The 19,712-nt window shown below is 43.3% G+C and overlaps 1 protein-coding gene across 1 annotated transcript; it reads left to right on the top strand.

The window, feature by feature from the left end:
- The first annotated feature begins 1,456 nt into the window (after positions 1-1,456).
- DOK5 (docking protein 5) lies at positions 1,457-19,483 on the top strand. The gene is made up of 7 exons (XM_010722535.3): positions 1,457-1,556; positions 9,962-10,076; positions 10,156-10,296; positions 11,051-11,240; positions 12,109-12,244; positions 16,742-16,862; positions 18,812-19,483. Exons 2-7 carry the CDS (start codon positions 9,998-10,000, stop codon positions 18,877-18,879), a joined length of 735 nt encoding a protein of 244 aa, XP_010720837.1. The 5' UTR covers positions 1,457-1,556; positions 9,962-9,997; the 3' UTR covers positions 18,880-19,483.
- Positions 19,484-19,712: the final 229 nt, after the last annotated feature.

Here is a 19,712-nt window from a genome sequence, read left to right as displayed (position 1 = left end):
GTTTTTTTCAGCTTTTTTTCCTTGATTCTGTTCTAAATTCAAAAATTAGTCTGGATTAGTTGTTAGTGAGCTACGGCAACCTATTCCAGTAACACCAATTTACAGCCACCTCCCATGCTTGTATGGAGTTGATTGCTAATGGTACTTATGTTCCCAGCGGCATTTGGAAGGTTGTACTCCTGGCCAGAGGTGGAATGAAGCTTTCTTTCCTTGGACAAGGAATGGGTGTCCACAAGCTGGGAGGAATAAAATGACTCCCTGCACAGCTGAAAGACAGTGGAAGAACAGACAGCTGGTCAACTCAATCATTTTCGTGCACAGAAAGAGTTACAGCTACTTGGTTGTAGCTACTTTTCATGGGCATTATTTTGTGCTGGATACATTGGTTTAGAAAACTATCAAGGGATCCAGGGTTGGAGCTCTCTTGTCTGGTTGCTTGTTGGGCACTGGCTTGGTGGGAGGCAATGAGACGTTCTGAGGGGTCCCATCACTGATCAATCCATTTGTGCTACCCTGGGGCCCTGCCAGAGCTGTGCACTACTTGGTAACCGCTGATAGGAACTTTGAAATCACACTACTTTTAGTGGCAGTTTTGTTTTATTTCTGTCTTACCAGGTGTCACTTTCGAATTACTGATTAAATGTCGGCTGTGAACAGTTGGCAAGGCTTAAGATTTTTTTATCCTCTGTGCAGACAGTATGTTATCTAAGTTTTGAATGTAATAAGATGATAGGAAGTGCAGCACAGTTGAAGACTAGGTGGGAAGATTGCAAGAAAGGGGACAGAAGTTTGATAAATGAATTGGCAGGATGCTGCAAATATGGAAAGGTGTTTCTTCAGTCACTCTGTGCAGAAAGAATCTCATTCAAGTGACTTGAATTTAAATATTTGGACTTTGAAAGCAAAAGGACAGTTGTCAGAATCCTGTATTCTACCATGAAATGGTCTGTCCAGTCACTCAGTTACCCAGTAATTGAGCTCCTTTTCACTGTGTATCCACACTTATTCTTTTACATAGGATACACACAACAGCTTTGCCAATTCATGCACCTGATGGAATTTCATTCCTTGCCTGCTCAAGCTTTGTGTCTGTGTTAAGCATATGAGACTGGAACAAATAATGAATTAACATTGAAAAGTGTATCCCTTTATTTTGAAAAAGCTGTTTCCTAGAAAGTCCTGCATGTACAAGCAGGATGGCTGCAGCTTCTTTCATTAGCACTCTTCGTGCAAGCATCCTCTGTCTTTGTAAGAATTTATGACCGCAATGGCATGCAGAAGAAATATGATGTAAGTGTCCATTAGCTTGATCTTCATTTTGTCTGAGCTACTGAGAGCCATTAACTGTATCTCCAGAGCAGAATCTGATTTATAAGTCTAACTTCTATGCAAATGTTAGTGATATTGAAGTCACTGGAGATGCCAAGTTTATTCTCTTGTGTTTCTAGATTTACCAGAGATGCTGGTTAGTATTCAAAAAAGCTTCAAGCAAAGGGCCAAAGAGGCTGGAGAAATTCTCAGATGAACGAGCTGCTTACTTCAGATGCTATCACAAGGTAAGACCTGATTATATTCTTGTTTATCAAACTTGTTTCACATACAGTTGGGAATAAAATCTGAAGTTGTCACGTATTAATTGGCCTGAAAACTGGAACTTTCATTTTCTACAATCAAGGTCCAAAATCCATTTGTATGTTCCTTCAGTAAAGGAAGGGGAGATCAGGAAGTTGGGTACCTAACAGCTTGAGTCTTGTATGTGTGGGAAGGCACTAGACAGCTACAGAAATGATGGACAACTTGCAAATCTTCCTTGCAGCAGTGATGTGAAAACCTTTGCTGAATTCAGTGATATTAAAAGAAATGTTGCTTTCCCTCTAATCACTTCTCTGGAGTTCTGTGTGCATTTCATACTCATCTGAGAATTTACATGTGTAATTCTCCTGGGCATGGAGATGAAAATGAGAAACCCTTTAATTTATAATCATTGTTGGCAAAAGCTTAATATATTAGAAGATTAGGATTTATGTGCATAAATTGCTGGGAGTCAGCGAGCACAGCTCAGCTCCAGGCTGATCTGCATTTATTCACTTTGACATACGTTTAGGAGGAAATCTGGAGGGAATACTGAGTCTGAATTCAGCCTTGTCATTCTGCATGCCGTATAATTTGTAACTGATTGATCATAAAACCTGTGGTTATTTGTAGTAAGTTCTGCCCATAAATACTCCATCTACATTTTGATTAAGGAACTTTCAGAAGTAATGAACGGTATGTCTGAGGGTAGCACAGTGTGTATAAGACAGCATCTAGCCTTCTGTGAAATGCTGCATTTATATCAGTGTGGCTCTGTCAATCTCATGCAAGTGTATATTTCTTCCACTGTACAAATGTAACACAGCATCGGGTTCAGATTAGGTAATAGATGTGAAATCTAAAAGCAATCTAAATGAAGCTGGATTTCTTTTTCAAGAGAAACCGAGGCTGCCCTTTAGTTCTAAAGCCATCAGCTATGCAAGTTGATTGGCCCTGCTTGCTTATAACCAACCTTACTTGAAGGGAAGCTAATGAATATTAAGTAGTGTTCTCTGGCTAAAATGTGTTGACTTACAAAGAGCAGATGCGGCTTAAAATGGCTTTATCCTTTTTAAAAAAGCTTTTAAATGTGTGAAATTCAAAGGTGGGCAATGATGCAACTTCCAGCATTATTAACTGGATGGTGTTCAAAGAGAACATGCCACTGCTGCTCTGTGTTGCACTGCAGTTGAACTGATTCTTGTAAAAACAAAAACAAAACCCAAAAACATAATAATTAAATGAAAAGAAAAAGGAGAAACATCTTAATATGACGGTCTTCAACCAGCACTACCTCTTAACTGTTTTTATCTATCTTATTAATGGGCATTGATGCTCATCATATCATCCAGAGCCTGGAATAGTCATTGCTATTGTTACACACATCTGGTCAGCACAAGCTGTTGAAGGCAGAATCAAATCTAGAAATTGGAGGAGCCCTTGCTCACCCCATCAGTCTTTGTGGAGATTTAACGTATCACAAGACTGTGAAAATGAAAAATGATGAATGCAGTGAAAGTTTTAATAGCACCTGCCTCCTTCACTGGAGTGTTAAATTGTTTCTTTATTGTGTGTGTGTGGTGAATTAAAGCACAAATATTACTTCAGTTCATTAGTGGAGAGAGCCTGGGGCGCCTCTTGTGCTGGTCCTGCCCTCAGTCTGAGCCAGAATGGACTGAGGCATAAATCATCTTAACCCAGGCACGATTCCTTATCCCTTTGGAGTCTGGGTTGGAAGTTCAGTGTTTCTGTCACACTGGGGATCCAGTTTGTTCGCAATTGGGAACATGAGGGCTATGTCCTACTCGGCAGCCCTGTCCAAAGGTGGAATTTTGACATCTTTGCTACTCCCACCTTGCTGATGTGACACCACCTCTTCTCCCTGCCCCACGCCTGGGGCCTCCCCACATCATTTTAATGGAGGAAGATTTTCTTGTGTTGCTGCCATCATCCATTGTGATATCAGTAGTCTGTGGGTTCCTGCAGGAGATGATAATTGCTAGCTTGGCTTTGTGGACGTTCAGCTCTTAGACTGCTTTACTTTGTGCTTGCCTGAATCTCCCATATGTACTTCTGAAAGAAATGATGTGTGGGCAAGATGGAATGAATATTTTTTATATAAAACATTCAAATACTTATAATTTAAGTGCATCTCTGTCTGAATTTCTTATTAAACGTGATCTAAAGGATCCAGACTTGCGGTTAGTTGACAAAGTCAGTGACTAGGGAAGTTTAAAACAACAGAAGAAATAATACTTCTGTGTAATATTGACCTTTAAATACTTTTTAATCTCCATTTTTTTCACATGAAAAGGTTGAAGTGCACTAATATATAGGTCATCTGAGAATGGTCATATGTAACTTAAGAAGTGAACTGAAATTTTGCATGCTCAAAATTACTTAATTTGGGTCTACAAGGGTGAGAAAATAATCTGGATCTGGGGTGCGAAATCTGGGCAGAGAATTGCCTTTCAGGTAACTATGGATTTCATTTGGTAAATAAAAATAATCATCAAAAAATGACCATATGCTTTAGCATGGTGATGTTGGAAGAATGAAGGAATTCATGTTTCTCCAGGTGATTTTGAACTCTGCAGCGTACCAGAATAATCCTTAATATTCCAACACAAAACCAACTAATTCCATACTGCTGACAGGACTATGCTGATTCCTTGAGGGGATCTGAATTTTCATTCCATTGTGTTAATCTTGCTTTGAAACAGCAGAAGCAATTTAAACAGTCTGTCTAGTTATGGAATAATCCAGTTGGAAAATTGAATTGTCGTTTGTAATTGTTTTCCAGCCTTGCTCATGCGAAACTGTACCAGTGGCAAATTAAATGTTGAAAGTATGACCACTCTGTTTATAACTGACTGTTAAACGTTTATTTTAATGAATGCTATCACTTAACTCCAAATAAAATGTCTGCTTTGAGGTTTTAAAAGAATTAAAGCAACTCACTGGGGATGTTTTGGTGCCTTTGCCATGCAAGTATACATATTTACCAGCAGATCTTGTGCCATGAATGGAGCTGGGCTGGAATGACTGTGCTGTATTTACCATTGAATTTCCCCTGGTGGGACTGGGATGTTCTGCCTACAGCCCTCTGCTGGGTGAGTTTCCAAGCAGCTGAGAAGCATAAAATCCTTAATTAAGATTGAAACCAAAGATGCATCCAAACCACTGAGTGTGGCAGTTGTGTAGGCAATAAATATGATCCCTCGTGTTCTGATCTGAAAGGCTCCCCGTATTTGAGAATTGTGTCCTAATTCAAAGAGTTGTTTGAATTCACAAGGCTGCTAGGGCCGTTTTCAGTCAACTGTGTGTTTGGCACGTTAGAGGAGGGGATGGAAGAGAGGGAAAATATTTTCCAGAGTGTTTCTGGCCATGGTGAAGCTCTATCTGCTTGTGCTGTCGGTCAGGCAGTGAATGCTTAATCCCTTATCCTGATTCAGGATTCCTATCGCACACCTCTGCAAGTTATTTTGGTCTTTAATCAGGTGTACTTCAGTTGTATGGGTTGTCACCTTTGATGTAAAGGAGCCCCGAAAGCAGAAGGGAAGAAAGGAGTGTGCCAGGGAAGGGCTGCGACCCTTCTTGATAGAATAACATTCCTCCTGTTCTTTCACTGTTAAATAGTGTTGTGGGCCTGAGATTTGTGGCTCATCCAACTTCTTAGAATTAAGTTTATAGATGTACACTAATTTTGGCCAAAAAACAAAACAAAACAAAACAAAACCCAAAACTTATTAAACTATGACAGCACTTTTACAAGTCTAGCAGGAGAAGAATAGCAGCCTGGAATACTGGCAGGTGCTTGCTGCTCCTGACTCTTTTCCAAAGCCCGGGGAGGGGAAATTAGCTGTCTGCCACTTCTTAGTGTGAATTTGGTGCGTATGTGCCAGACAATTTGAACCATCTGTTGTGAGAGCAATGGTGAGGCTCTTCAGGTTGCCTGGGTAATGAGGGTGCTCTGTAGCACCTTGCAGGGCGATGCAGCAGGTTGGGTGCCAGGTTTTTGACGAGCTCTGCCTTGGGAGCACAGGTGTGCTGTGGAGGCTCTGCAGCAGGATCTGCTCCTTGGCCAAAGCTGGGCTTTGCAGGAAGGGGCTGTGCCATACCACAGTTCTTCTGAAAGGTAAGGCCAGCTCCAGCAGTGCAGCCCCAAAAGGAAGAGAGGGCGGTTGCTATGTTTTTGCCAGCTGTAAAAATCAGGTGCTACGAAGTTGTATTTGGGACCCAAAGCATGTGTGAGCTGAAAGATTGAATTTGGGGATCCTCTGCATGCTATGGCTGCAGCCACAGACTTCAGAAAGATTCCCAGTGTGCCAGGTTTGCTCCCTCTGTTGTTCTCCCAGTGTCCTGTACTGCAGTCTTGGTCTGAAAACAGCCCAAAAGAGATTGGGAAGGGTCAGAGGTCAGCCTTGGGGCTGCCTGTCCTGCACACCTGAGGGAGGTGTGTTGGTCTCAGCCAGTGCAGTTCTAAAGAAACAAATGCCTCCAAGAGGCAAGGAAGATTTTCAGTCTGTGCTATGAGGTGCCATTATACAAGAGGTCTCCAGCAGTCAGCACAGCACTAAATAACCCCAGAGCTGCCAGTTATTGTAGCTAGCATTTCTCCAAATGCAAACACCCGTTTTCCCAGCTCATGGCTAAAACATGAGTCACAAGTGATTTGATGATCAGTTAAATTAATGACACAATGCTATTGATTTCAGTACATCCTCAAGATAACACTCAAGGGATGCATCACATGCAGTGTTATTTGACCAGGCTGTGGAGCAGGGCTCTCAGAAGGAATGTATTCACAGTATGTGGCAGCTGTGCTTTTCAGTACAGCATTCATAGAGTACATAAAGTGATTCCTGGAAGCACCTGCCTGCAGTTTGCATATTTGGGTTGCTCCCCTCTGCATCCTCCCTGATCCAGCACAAAGTACTTGGAGGTGGGGACAAAGTGGTGAGGAAAGACTTTACGTTAGAGTCTTGTAACAGCGTTAAATAAGGCTTCATTCCAATGAACTGTTGGCTGGTATCCTAGAAAGGAAAAATAGACCACAATGAATACTGTGAAGGCACAGTACTGTGATAAGGGATAAATGATGTTTCTGATAATCTGTGTTGCCTGCTTCGTAGCACAGTGTGGTTAGAGGGAGTATGACAATAAGGAGCAAATGCAGGAGAAGGTTTAATCAAATGAAAATAAATTTTTGTGTTCAAAGGATGAACTCTGGGATTTCAAGCATGAGCTGCATCTTGGAAAATCTCTGTTGGAATATATTACTCTGCCTTCGAGATTATTGTAGGGAAAGTGCTTCTTTGTAACTATCTGACCTTTCAGAGAAATTTGTAAGGAAAAAAAATAATATTGCTATTCTCAATTCCAAAACAGTGAAGCCATTTTGCTCATGCTTACATTTAATAATTTCTAAAGGGGAATGTGGTTGTGCATTATGCTGCCTTCAGGTCAGGACACCCAGCCACACACTTCTGTTCCCCTTGGGTTTTGCATAACTCCCTTATGGCCCAATGAAGTGACTAGCACAGAGTGACTGTCCTCACTGAGGAAAAATGACTGCTGTCATGGGCTGCAGGGTGAGGGAAGAGCTGCTATGTAATTTCTGGTAATCTTTTCTTGACTGGGAGAACAAAAAAGAAAGGAAAAATGCTGGTTTACAAGTATGGCTGTAGCTTCTGTACTACTCTATGTAATGACCAAATTAGGGTGACCAGCTGGTTCTGATGTAAAGCCTTAGACCAGAGGGGGTCCACAGGTGTGTTATATTTGGCAGGCGGAGATCTGAGTCCCAGTGGCTGGGCTAAGAGATGATGCAGCTTAGAGCTGCAGTGTGGTTGTGGCACTGAGACATAAGCAAGAGTGCAGAAGGCTTTGGGTTGGTAGGGGTGAGCTGGGGTTGGAGTCTAGATAAAGGAAGGTGTGATCACAATTTGCTCCTTTTATGTACAAACACAGCAAATGCTTTAATCTCATCCTTCTCATCTTTCCAGCAGTGCTTTGAACATCCTCTCCTGTCTGGCCCAGAGGTGCATGACTCAGTCTGAGCACAAGTCATTAGTGGTACTGCTGGTTGGTTGGTTTGTTTGTTTGTTTGCTCCCTTTCAAGAGCCAGCAGCCTCCTGTGCTGCCCAGTGCTGCGCTCCCTGGTGGGGCTGCCCTGCAGAGCTGCATGCCCTGGGAACTGGCAGTGAGCTGGGGTAGTGGTTCGTCCTGAGCCCACAGTTGCCACTGGATCCCACAGTAGCAAGGAGAAGCAGTTTTCTGTATAAACCTTCTCTGATCATGCTGCTGAGCATCTTGGGATTCATTACACTAGACACCAATTAGTGTGCTACCCAGCAGCAGGAGTGTTAGACACCAGATTTTTTTGAAATGAGTTTTCAATTAGAACAAATCCTGGATAACTAAATGATTCGTTACCAAAATATACGGCCCAATTCTGCTTCTGCTGGCTTCTGTACTCACAGGTACTTGCTCACTCACTGGTGCCAATTTCATTAGCACATCCACTTGCAGAAAATGTGCTCGCAGTAAATGTCAGGATAGTTACTGCCCTGAACAAAAAGTCTAACTTTAGTTTCTTTCCTTATTGCATTTGAATACTTCCTGGCAAATGAGAGCTGAACCTGGCAGCTGGCAACTCAAGCTTGACCTGTCATGTACTGAGTACGATGGGAATGAGCCATGACAGATTTGTCATATTTAACAATGAGTTTGTCAGTGTCTTGTTAGCACTGGGGGATGTGCTTCTATCACAGGATTTCCTGGAAGAGAGAAAAATCCTCATGCAAAATTAAGCACGATCAGGAAGTCTCGGTTTTGACACTTCTCAAAATCTTGAGCCCAGAGGCTATAAAAACCTGACTCCTAGATTTGGCAGCTCTGCAGAAGGTTTGATGTGTTCCCTATGGATGTTTCTTTCATTTTGTTATTCCTGTTGCTAGCAGCTGCAGAGTGAATTTCCAGACCTTATGTGTGTTGCTTATCTGGGGGATAGGCAGCCCACTGGCTGCCCTTCCAGTCGTAGATCTCCAGGGTCTTGCCTGAAAGTGTGACTTTAACTGTCCATATTCCCTTGCTAAAAGAGAACAGGCAATAAATTGACTCTAAGGAGAAGGTGATTTAGGGTTAAAGGCCGGAGGGATGCAGTAGGTGTGCTGGGGAACCCAAGGAGCTGGGGGGATCAACCCCTTTCTGGACCCTACCATGAGAAGTTGTGGCAATTCCCAGATCTTCCAGATAACATGGATTGCTTCATTTCTTCCTTTACAACTGCAAACATAAGAGAGCGTTGCACAGCCCTAATGAGACTGAAGAAATTAAGCACTTTGGTTGCGGAGTACAGCTTTGGGAATGTTTTGTTGAACTCCTTTCTGTCTCTGCAGTCCTTGGCATGTAAAAGAATCAGTGAAGCTATTTCTGATATTTCAGTAGAGCTTCCTGATGCCTTGTCAGGGTATTAGTCTTTATACTAAAAAGAACTTAAAAAGTGAAAAATTTCTCTTCAGTCAAATTTATGAACGTTATTGATGAGGGTGAGCATGAAAAGTGGAGGGTGAGCATGAAAAGTGGATGCTAGAGCCACATGAAGGAAGCATGGCATGCATTTCCTTAAGCTGTGTGTGAGGTAACAGATACGTGTTCATATTTGTTGGATTGAAAGAGATTCCAATCAATTTTTGGCAACCGAGCAAGAGAAATCTGCATCTGCAAATCCGAGAATTCATTCTGTGAATCTTTAAAGCGAACAAACTTTCCAACTACAAAAACTGTGATCTTTTAAAAAAATTATTTCAATTTTTTATCATTATTTCCTCTATGGGCCATTATAACAAACCACCAACTTTCCATAAACACAGCTTCAGACACTGACTTTACACCATTCTCAGTTTTGTCCTTACGATGGAAACCATGCTGGAACTGGATTTGCTCCACCAAATGGGAGACTCTTTCAGCTTTCTCTCTTCACCTCCTTTTATTTCTACTGCAACAGGTTGGTCTTCGAAATGTCCTGCCTGTAAGTATTTCTCAAACTGAAGTGAGCTTTGATTCTACCTGCATCTTGGCTTAAATGCTGCTTAGGTCAGTTTGCACTGAAGCTTATGTGGATGAGAGGGAACTGGAGAATGTCTCCTTCACCATCCAGACTCTCCAAGTAGATTGCACAAGATGATTCACGTCAAGGCTGCGTTTCCTTAAGGGCAATCAAATATTCTCTCTTTGTCTGTCCTTTGCTGCTGAACATAATTCTTTTTTCAGCTTCTCTGATCAATAGTGGATATATATCTTTTTAGGTCTTAATTACATCTCCAAATCGTTGGTTTTTTTTGTGGTTTGTTGTTTTTTTTTTTTTTCTTCTTTTCTTTTCCAGGTCACAGAGCTCAATAATGTGAAGAATATATCACGGATGCCAAAAAGCACGAAGAAGCATGCTGTTGGGATCTATTTTAACGATGACACTTCTAAAACTTTTGCTTGTGAGTCAGGTGGGTAAAATGGCAATGCCCATGAGAAAACATGAGAGCATCAATTGTGAAATCATATATGTATTATACCTACACACAGACTTTCTGGGCATTTATACAGAACTTGAGGCAGATGAGTGGTGCAAGGTATTGCAGATGGAGTGCCTTGGGACAAGAATTAATGACATTAGCCTTGGAGAGCCTGACTTGTTGGCATCGGGAGTGGAGAGGGAGCAGAATGGTATGTACATAGTGATTGACTTCTTAAGTCTTTTGTTACTTTATTTTAAAGTCATTTGGACTGCACATAAGAACATAAAAAATAAATTGGTACCAAAAATTGTTTTTTGGTACCAATGAAGAAACCAAGTCCCCCATCCTGTTTTGTTTTGTTTTAATTGCCACCAGAAATAATGAGCATGGTAATAAGGTGCTGTAATTCAGGGCTTTAGAATTATCTTGGAGTAGCACTTTTCCTCTCAGACAATTTAGCTGACCTTGGAGAAGGAAACTGTATTTTTGTTGTGTGTTTTCTTGTATTGTCTCTGTACAACAGTTTCAGCCTCTGACTGAAACTATTTATCAACACTGTTAAAGCAAATAATAAATAACAATAATTGCATGCAAAACCTGAGCCCTCAGCTACTTCACTTTCCTATGCAAATTAATTAATTATATGCACAGAAGCACTTGCAGTGTATTTATTCATGCACACAGTTGTATTAATTGTTTGCAAATATCAGGATTATGATGGTGCAGTTCTCTTCTGCATCTCAACACATGCCCATGTGTTTAATGCCCTTTGAGCACAGTGTTTTGATTGCTCCAAACATTGACTTAGTTGAGTTGTTGGAAAGAATTGAGTCTTTATTTTTGCAATAATTGTTCAAAGTGAAATAAGATCTTTTAATAGAGGTGGAAAATAGGAAATTCCTTTAATGACTTTGACAGTTATCGGGCAGGGATTTTAGACTAACCTTTTGTTTTTCTCCCAGAGAGATTCAATGTGTATTTGATGCCATCCCCTAACTTAGATGTGCATGGGGAATGTACCTTGCAGATAACATTTGAGAATATCTGTCTTTGGGACATCCAGAATCCCAGAGTCAAACTCATCTCTTGGCCATTAAGTGCCCTCCGACGCTACGGGCGGGACCCTTCTTGGTTCACCTTTGAAGCAGGGAGGTAGGTGTGCATTTGTTGCAGTGCATCACTTTCCTCCATCATTCTGAAGCAGTGGAGCAGGGAGTCCTGGTTTTTGTTAATCGTACTCCTGTTTCTATCTATTATGACAAATGGGTGTGTAAGAAATGGGAATGCAGTTCCTCCTCCTAGAGGTGTTGTTCCTTATCGCTTCCTGCAGCTTGAACTTAATGAACTGAAGTCTTTGTATGGCTGAAGTGGGAGCACCTGTTGGTTGAACTAAACTCCCAAATCCTTTTTAAGGGCTGTGGTTGCTTTATTTTAGATAAGCACATTAAAGAATTACAATCGTAAAAGAGAAACACATCATACAGTTAACTTATCTGGAAAGAGAAGAGGCATTTAAATGTCCATCGTCTGTACTGCTGAAGAATTTAGTTCTCTGAGGAAAAGGGATATGTTTTTAGTTCTCTGATTGTGCATGAGCTGTGGTAAGACTTTGCCGTTGGGATGCTGAGGATAACGTGTTTAGGGTTTCAAGTGAAAGACAAAGCTCATTACAGGCAATATTAAAACCCTGAAAGGGGAAGAAGGAAAATTAATCCCCTCTTAAGTCTAAATCTCAAAAATCTGGGTTTTGTGCATCAACTCTCTAGAGCTTATGCACTTTCAAGGGTAGTACTGACCTGAGTCTGTGTTTGGCCAAAGTAATACCCGTGTGGGTTAAAACAGTAAGATTGTGCTCGGGCTGTTAAAGCCCAAGTAAATAACTTTGTTCAGTTCTTCAACAACCTTTGTTTCGTACTGCTTGTGCAGTAATGGCTCTAAAGCTGCACGGCGCACTGCTACAGATCCTGGCGAGCAAGTGAAATATCTCACATCTGGCTCCTGTCTGCTCTCACTTTGGCAGGATGTGCGACACAGGAGAAGGACTGTTCATCTTTCAGACGCGAGATGGGGAAGCAATCTATCAGAAGGTTCACTCGGCTGCTCTGGCCATAGCAGAACAACACGAGCGCCTGTTACAGAGCGTGAAAAATTCAATGGTACGGCTGTGCGCTCCGCTTGCTGTTTCACGGAAGTGAGCGATGCCTCACTGTGACTTTCTTTAGATTCACAGGCAGAAAGCAGTCTGAGCATTGCTCTTAGTAAATTTGTCTCAGTTATTATATTTAGGGTAGTGTTTGGATCCTTGATAAGCAATCCCAGTTACAAACAACAGGGAAATGTATAGTCTTTGATATCTGTGGTTGGAAAACCACTGGTGTGATTTAATACAGAGACAATGAGCTCCCATCAATCCGTAGTTTCCTTTCTCATTAACTTCTTCTAATTAGTCACCATCACGAGCTTGTTTAGAAATATTTCTCATTAATCTATTTGCAGAATGTGGCTCGTGCTCAGTTTTTTGTTTGTTAATTGATGCCTACGCTTGAAGCATGACTTGGCATGAGTTGTATGGCTCAGATTAACCTGTGGGAGGGAGGACTACATGTTTGTCTGAACCCTTGGTGGATGCCTGTTTTTTTACAAGTGCTTTTTGTGTCTGAAAACTCATTTTATGATGCTCATTACCCCTAGAAAGTATAGGAGTGTAAGATGCAAAGTTAACCTACAAACTGAAAACAGATAGTGTGGGATCTCCATGTGCGATGACAAAAGGAGGCAGTTTGATGGCACTTGCACCTAGCATGTTTCTAGGTCTTATTTTGTTTGTTTTCTCATGAATCCTGTGGAGTCAGAAGGAATCTTCTGTTCATCCTGTTTCACAGTCAGTCTCTACACTGTAGGACTCTCAGACTTTAGAATGCATAAAACGTTCAGAATGGTCATCTATGGAAGAGCCTGGCCATATGCAACTTCTCTACTCTAGGCAGTACTAATTGGTTCGTGCAGTCTGCAATGAGAACTATGTCTTTTCCTTTATAAGAAAAGTGCTGCTGCTATCCACATCCATGTCTAATCCTTTCAATAGTTTTAATCTTTTCCTGAACTTGAGACAGAATGGAAGTCAAATCTGTGATAGGAAGCTATTTCTTTTAACAGTATAATGAGGAGGAGCAATAGAAAATTATTTCCAAGTGTTCTGACTGACTCTGTGTACTAGATAGCTGATTCAGCCCAATGTGCAGGTGGATGGGTCATTCTGTCATTGCTTGGAGAGCAGGTGAGCAAATGAGTGAGAAAGCACAAAAGACTCAAATCTGTTTAGGGGTAATGCAGGCCATATATGCCCAATTCCAGCAGGGAACGGGCCGGTTAGCATGGCAGTTTCCAGTTGGTGCTACCTAGTTAACTTCTGGCTGGTGACACCTCAGTAAAGCCATGTCCATGAGGACAAGAACTGACCCAAAGCCTGTCTTGTTCAAGAATGCCCAAAATTCCCTGATTTGAGACAGATGGGAGATGATGTAAGCATGCATCAGTAACTAACTGAAGCAGATTAGAATTAGCCTAGTCTACGTCAGCATACATAGCAAACATTTGTAGCACACCAGCATCAGATGGGACTGAGCAAGCTGTTGAGAGCATGAATTTTTTTTTTTTTTAAAAAAAAAAAGGCAATTCATTAGCTTATACCTCCTGAAGTGAATAGGTTTTCAGGCTATTTCATATCAGTGGTTTTGCATTCATGTAATAGCATCTTTAATACGCGGTGTCTGACAGTATGCTGTAAAATCTCTGTTTTACAAGTGCCCATACACTCAACAGATGCACAATTGCTATAGATTTCAGTAGAGAGCAGCTGTACAACCTCAAAAGCTTTTTCATGAACACTGTGTCCAACCACAACCCCTAAATCTAGTTTTATAGACCCGAGTGCACTAAACAGGAAATAAGAACATATTCCCGTCGAACTGAAAGCCTTGTAATTTAAGATCTGAATATAATTGCTTCAGACAAGTCCATATGCCCGTGAATACAAGTCTCCCAAGTCTGTCATAGGAATGTCTGGTCCCAGGATAGTCAGGCTTAGTTCCTTCTCTTGGTTTCAAGGATGCTCAGATTTAGGAGTTTAGACAGAAGATCATTACATTAATGCAGAGATCAGATAGCTGCTTTTGCTGATCACAGGATACCTTGTGAGGGTCATCTTCATTGTTCAGGTTGATTGATTTTCCTGGTACTTTAATTCTGCTTGAACACTTCCAAGGGGAGTCTAGATAGAGGCTTGCACTTCACGCCCAGTGGTCTGAGCTGCATTAGGTCATTTTTGTCTCCAAGAATTATTAACCCCTTGTGATTTTTTTGTATTAGTGAAGCTAGAGCTACTATTTATAGAAAAGATAAGTAAGAGGTGGGAGACACTGCTGGTGAGACATGAAGTCTCCTGTGAGTGGCTTCTGCTTTCCCCTGGCTGCTGCTACATCGATGAGGTGAGCATGGGAGACAGGGATGTGGTGCTGAGCACCTGAGAGCTCCTGGGGGCTGAGCAGTAAGGGGGAGTTGGATGTCCCACGCTGGTAGAGCAAATGGAGCTGCCAAGTACTGCTGAGAGTGTGGGCTGTGATGTCTGACACCTCCCCAGCAGCCTCGTGCTCCATAGCTCAGTGTGTTGGTGCAGTGAGGCTGTATCTGCCTGTGGATGCTGCAAGGCTTGCAGGAATGAGTGTGGTGGGCTTCCTCAGCCAGAGTCTCACCCTGACAGCCTGTGGTGTGTGATGGCGTTCTGGGGAGGTCTGATGAGCTGACCAGGGTCTGACACACATTCGCAAGTGGGCTTCAGTTATTTTGCTTTCCAGTGAATTCAAAGATGTCTTTTTTTAAAGTGAGGAAAGAGCAAATTCTGCTTAGCGATGCATGAAGCTGTTCTGGTCAGTGGCAACTCACCTTGTCCAGCTGCTCCTTTTCTGCATTGCCAGACAAAGAAATGAAAAAGACCTATTCAAATTGCAGGCATATTTTCTTTCCTTTTGGAGCAACCTTTCAAAGCTAACTCGGAAGAATTCTTCTCTTAAGCAGGCAGTGGTTTTGCCTCCTGTGCTAGTTTCACTGATTGCTAAGAAGAGAGTGAGAGGCTGTGGATTAGGTGCCCTCCAATTAACAAGTTATTCGTTATATTAATGGTATGTGGAGTTTTATGTCTTGCTTGATCCTCTGCTTGCAGCCACTGCCCATGCATGTTCCAGCATGGAGTTCTGGCTGGCTTTGATCTGCTTATGGTGCTCTGTGCCTCTGTGCAATAAAGCCAGGCCATTAGCAAGCTATTCCTGCTTCCTCGGTTGCCACAGAGATACAGTGGGCTAATTGTGAGAATGAAATCAATCATCATTACAGCTGCTTTTGCTCTCAGTTTGAGGTGTTTTGATGAAGTGTTATGTATTCAGGACATAACATGTTAGTTCTTTTCCCCAGCTGTGGGTTTTCTAATTCTTTCCCATGCTGATTGAGATCAGGTCAGGCAGTTCTTCTGCCACCTCTGTGTCTTTATCTTCTTTCTCAGGCAGTGTCTTTTTCTCTATTGATACCCTCCCTGGCAGCTGGGCTGTGGCTCAAACTGCCTGAGTTTGCTGCCCGACTCACTTGTGAGTGCACCAGCCTAGAAGTGCCATCAGTGAGGAAGCACGTTTTGCTCTGGCTGTGGGTCTCTCGTTTGTTTCCATGGAGCTGTTGTGTGTGGTGACACCACAAGTGATGTTGGGGCATCAGTGATGGAGCTGTGATAAATATTCCGTGCAGGGGAGGTGGCAGCTCCTGCAGTGCAGTGACTCACACCCTTCCGACGTGGGGGGGTGTGTTCTAAAAGCAAAGGTTGATCTGGTTTTGCTTTTGTTTTTGTTTTGATTTCCCTTGACATTGCAGGCACAGCATCCACCATACAGAGGGAGTTTGAGGGTTTTCGTCCCTCTGAAGAACCTCAAAATGGCTCTTCAGTAACAGGCAGCTCTCTTGTAAAAGGTTCTGTCACCTCAGGTTTTGTGAAACTATAATATAAGAGCTTGCTCTTTTTCTGAAAAGCATTTTTATAAATAGAAAAGATCAAGTATTGGTCTTCACACTCAAGTCAAGTTTGGTATCTTCACACTAATGTTTTTCTGAGCTTTGGAAAGAGAATTTTAGCTCTATTATGAAGTTTATGGTAAAACCCAGATATTATTATCAGCCGGCATGTGCATACTACTGAATTCATGTGAAACATGTCTAATCAGGTTCTTGCTGTGCTGAGGTTGTACGTAGCTTTGGGAAGCTGCTTACGTAGTTGTTGCACAGCTGTCAGAGGAGGAGCATTTTTCTGCCTCCCACTGAACCTCAGTTTCTGTTTCAGCTACTTGAATTAGACCTCCCTGCAGCAGTGCTGGCGCAGGAGCAGGGCAGCACGAAGGTGAGCTCTGGTGTGCAAAGCAGCGTGACCTCCTAACGTGTGGTGTGTGCCCCCAGCCTAACCCCAGTCAGTCCCTGCTGGCTGCAGGATGGGCAGATGGACAGAGGGAGACGCTGTGCTGAAATGCCATTAGAAATCTTTTCAGGCAGTGGTTGCGCTATTCCCTGAGGACCTTCAATGTGCACAACTGCCTCCTTCATATCCGTTTACTGCTTTGCAGCTTCAGATGAAGATGAGCGAGCGAGCCGTGTCCCTCAGCACCATGGTGCCCCTGCCCCGCAGTGCCTACTGGCAGCACATCACGCGGCAGCACAGCACCGGCCAGCTCTACGGCCTGCAAGGTAAGGAGGGGCGGGGGAGGGCTGCTGAGCCAGTGCAGTGTCTCTCCATCTCTCTGAACACTGATGCTCAGTCTAAGCCAGTTGCCACTGCTGTCGAATTAATGGAGGGAAGTGCTTATCCAACCTGAGTTGGAGAGGTTGGCGTCAGAAGGATGCTTGTCTCGCTTTTCAGTGGAGAGGTGACTTCATGGCACGGTTTTCTCTCTGGGTCTGTGTCTGTGATAGGAACAGCAGGTCCACAAGCCCACTGGGCCAGAAAAGGGGAAAGGGAATGAAAAGGAAAAAAAAAGTGGCAATGATCTGAGGAGGAAAACAAACTTTGTTTACTAATTGGGATTGCAACTAATAAGTAGATGACAGAGTTTCTGAAAATTGAAGTTCTTACTCTGATCCATCAGGGAGCAAAGAGAGTCTCTTGACTTCCACTCAGTTTCATTTTTCCCTCTCCCTGGAAGATGGAAATGGAAAGTGAGGTCTTCTAGGATCTGTAGTTAAACCGTGGAGGTGAGGAGCCTTGGCGAGGCTGGGTCTGCTCCTGGTCCTGGACTTGGTCAACGGTTTATGCCTAAGGGATTATATGTCCACAATCAATCTAAGATAGGACCTTACTGAAGCTAACAGAGCCTAAAACAATGACTTACAGAGGGTCCGTACTGGCAAGGCGTCTTGGTGTGAAGACGTGCGGGATCTCTGTGCAGGCACAGCTCCAGGTGGGCTGCGGGGTCCTTCCGGAGGGCTTCTGTCCCGGCTGCGCTCCGCGGTCCCCGAGGGCCATCTAGTGGCACGAGCTGAGGGATGGGCTGCAGCTGGTGCTGGTGAGCTGGGAAGGAAGGAAGGAAGGAAGGGTCGGGGTACGCAGAAGAGACCCCGGAGGACAGGGTCATGGAACAGACGGGACGCGTGGTGCAGGTGGGGCAGCCCGGTGCTGAGCGGCAGAGCTGTAGCTGGCTGCGGCTTTTTTCTCGCAGTGTATAGACGGATGGAATAACGCTGTGCTTAGGAAATCTTACGGAGGTGGTGGATTTGATTTATTTATTTATAGCTTTTTTTTTTTTTTCTCAGCCCCTCAGATAGGAGGAGCAGTAATGATTCTTAGATACTTATTTTATACATTTAAATAAAGCAGGAGGCTCCGACCTTTGCAGAGCACGGAGTGTCAGCGGCTGTAGTTAGAAATCCCCAGGGCTGACACCCCGACACGCGTGGCTGCGCTCCGTTCTCATCCCTCTCTCAGTAACAGCTCGTCGTTTTGTCCCGTTCCTTTTTTCGAACGCTAGAGGGCGCACGCAGCACGTGAAAAGCCCCAGCGAAGCCTCTGCCGTGCTTCGGACGGAGGGCAGAGTAATGCAATAGAAGCAGCACGCGAACGCCTATTGGCGCTGGTTCGTACCGGGATGCGGGCAGGCGATGCTGCGACACACGGGAGCCCATCAGGGCACTGCTATAGCTGTGCCTCAGTGTATTATTAGTTATTAGTGCAGTCATTCAGCACTGTGTTGAGCCAGCGTAAACATACTGTATGGGGGCAGACCACTCGTTTTGTATTTAGAACAGCTTGTTAAACTGGAAAGGGGATCCTTGGAGATCGTGGTCGTGAAAAAGCAGTAAAAGTCTTTGAAAAATTCTGGTCTTCGAGAAGGAAAAAATAAAGCCATGCAGGCAGTGTTGTAATCAGGATAGATAGTGAAGTTGTCTCTTTCAGCTGTCGGGGACTGTCCCAGTGGCATCCTGAGTATTTCCAGTTAGAGCACATTGCCCAAAGCTTCAAATGCTTCAATTCATATTGTAAATCTGAGTGAAGTTGTTTCTGAGATGTAGCAGCAGATTAATTATAGCTATCCCTACTTAAAGGCCTTAAGCTGTAGTTCGCACAGTGATCTACAGAGCGCTGAGTACAATCGCTGCGCCTCACTCAGTGTTGTTCTGTTTTTCATCCTGGCACACACCAGATGTTTCAAGCCCTATGAAGCTCCATCGGACAGACACGTTTCCAGTCTACAGATCAGACCATCGATAAAGGGCTGCCAAGAACTTTACAAACTCTTTGTCTTCTGATGAGCTGCCCGGTGGATGACACGGATGATGCAAGGCAAGGATAGAAACACTGAGAAGTGTGGGCTGGATGGGAAGTTACTGCAATACAAAGCTGGTGTGTCGTCTTTTGTTTTGTTTTTCTTTCCAACTTTGCCAAAAGTAAAAATGATTCTGTAGAAACTGGGGGTGGGAACAAAGCCATCTCACCCTGCAGTGGTTCTTTTCTATCCTACAGCTGGACAGACAAGTCGCTCCCTAAATATTTCCAAATGTTTTTGTATGATACCTATGTTGTAAATAGAAGACTTTCCTGTTGTAGTGCGGTTTCATCCTGACTGTTACAGCTGTCATCCTTGTTTGTAATGCTTATCTTCAGTTCTTAACAAGACTGTTCAGCATAACTCCCTACCTTTGAAATAGTGGCCAGTTTTAAGCAGCTGTTGGATTCAATCTTTTCCTGTTTGAACCCCAATGGAGACTTGGTTTCTTCCAATTAAAAGCGCACTCTCTATCTTCTGTTTCCTGTATTTATTTCCATCCCTGTAAACGTTTGAAATAAAAACAATTCCCAGTTAATTTGTGGTGCAGCGCTTCGTGTCATCACCATCAGCACAGTGAGCAGAGCTGCTGCAAAGCCAAAGGGACAGCGGGGGGGGGGAAGGGAGGGGGGATGAGGGTCCCCCCTCCCATCTCTAATGACAGCTCCTCCCATTGAAGTGTGGGGGAGCAGACTGAGCAGGACTCTCACAATGCCACACAGCAGAAGATTTTCCTGTTTTGTGACCACAACCACAGCATGTTCCACTGCCATAGAGG

The sequence above is a fragment of the Meleagris gallopavo genome, chromosome 22 (genome assembly GCF_000146605.3).
Source record: "Meleagris gallopavo isolate NT-WF06-2002-E0010 breed Aviagen turkey brand Nicholas breeding stock chromosome 22, Turkey_5.1, whole genome shotgun sequence".
Classification (NCBI taxonomy): Eukaryota; Metazoa; Chordata; class Aves; order Galliformes; family Phasianidae; genus Meleagris; species Meleagris gallopavo.
Note: the sequence above shows the minus strand (reverse complement) of the source record. Positions and strands in the feature narration are given on the sequence as shown.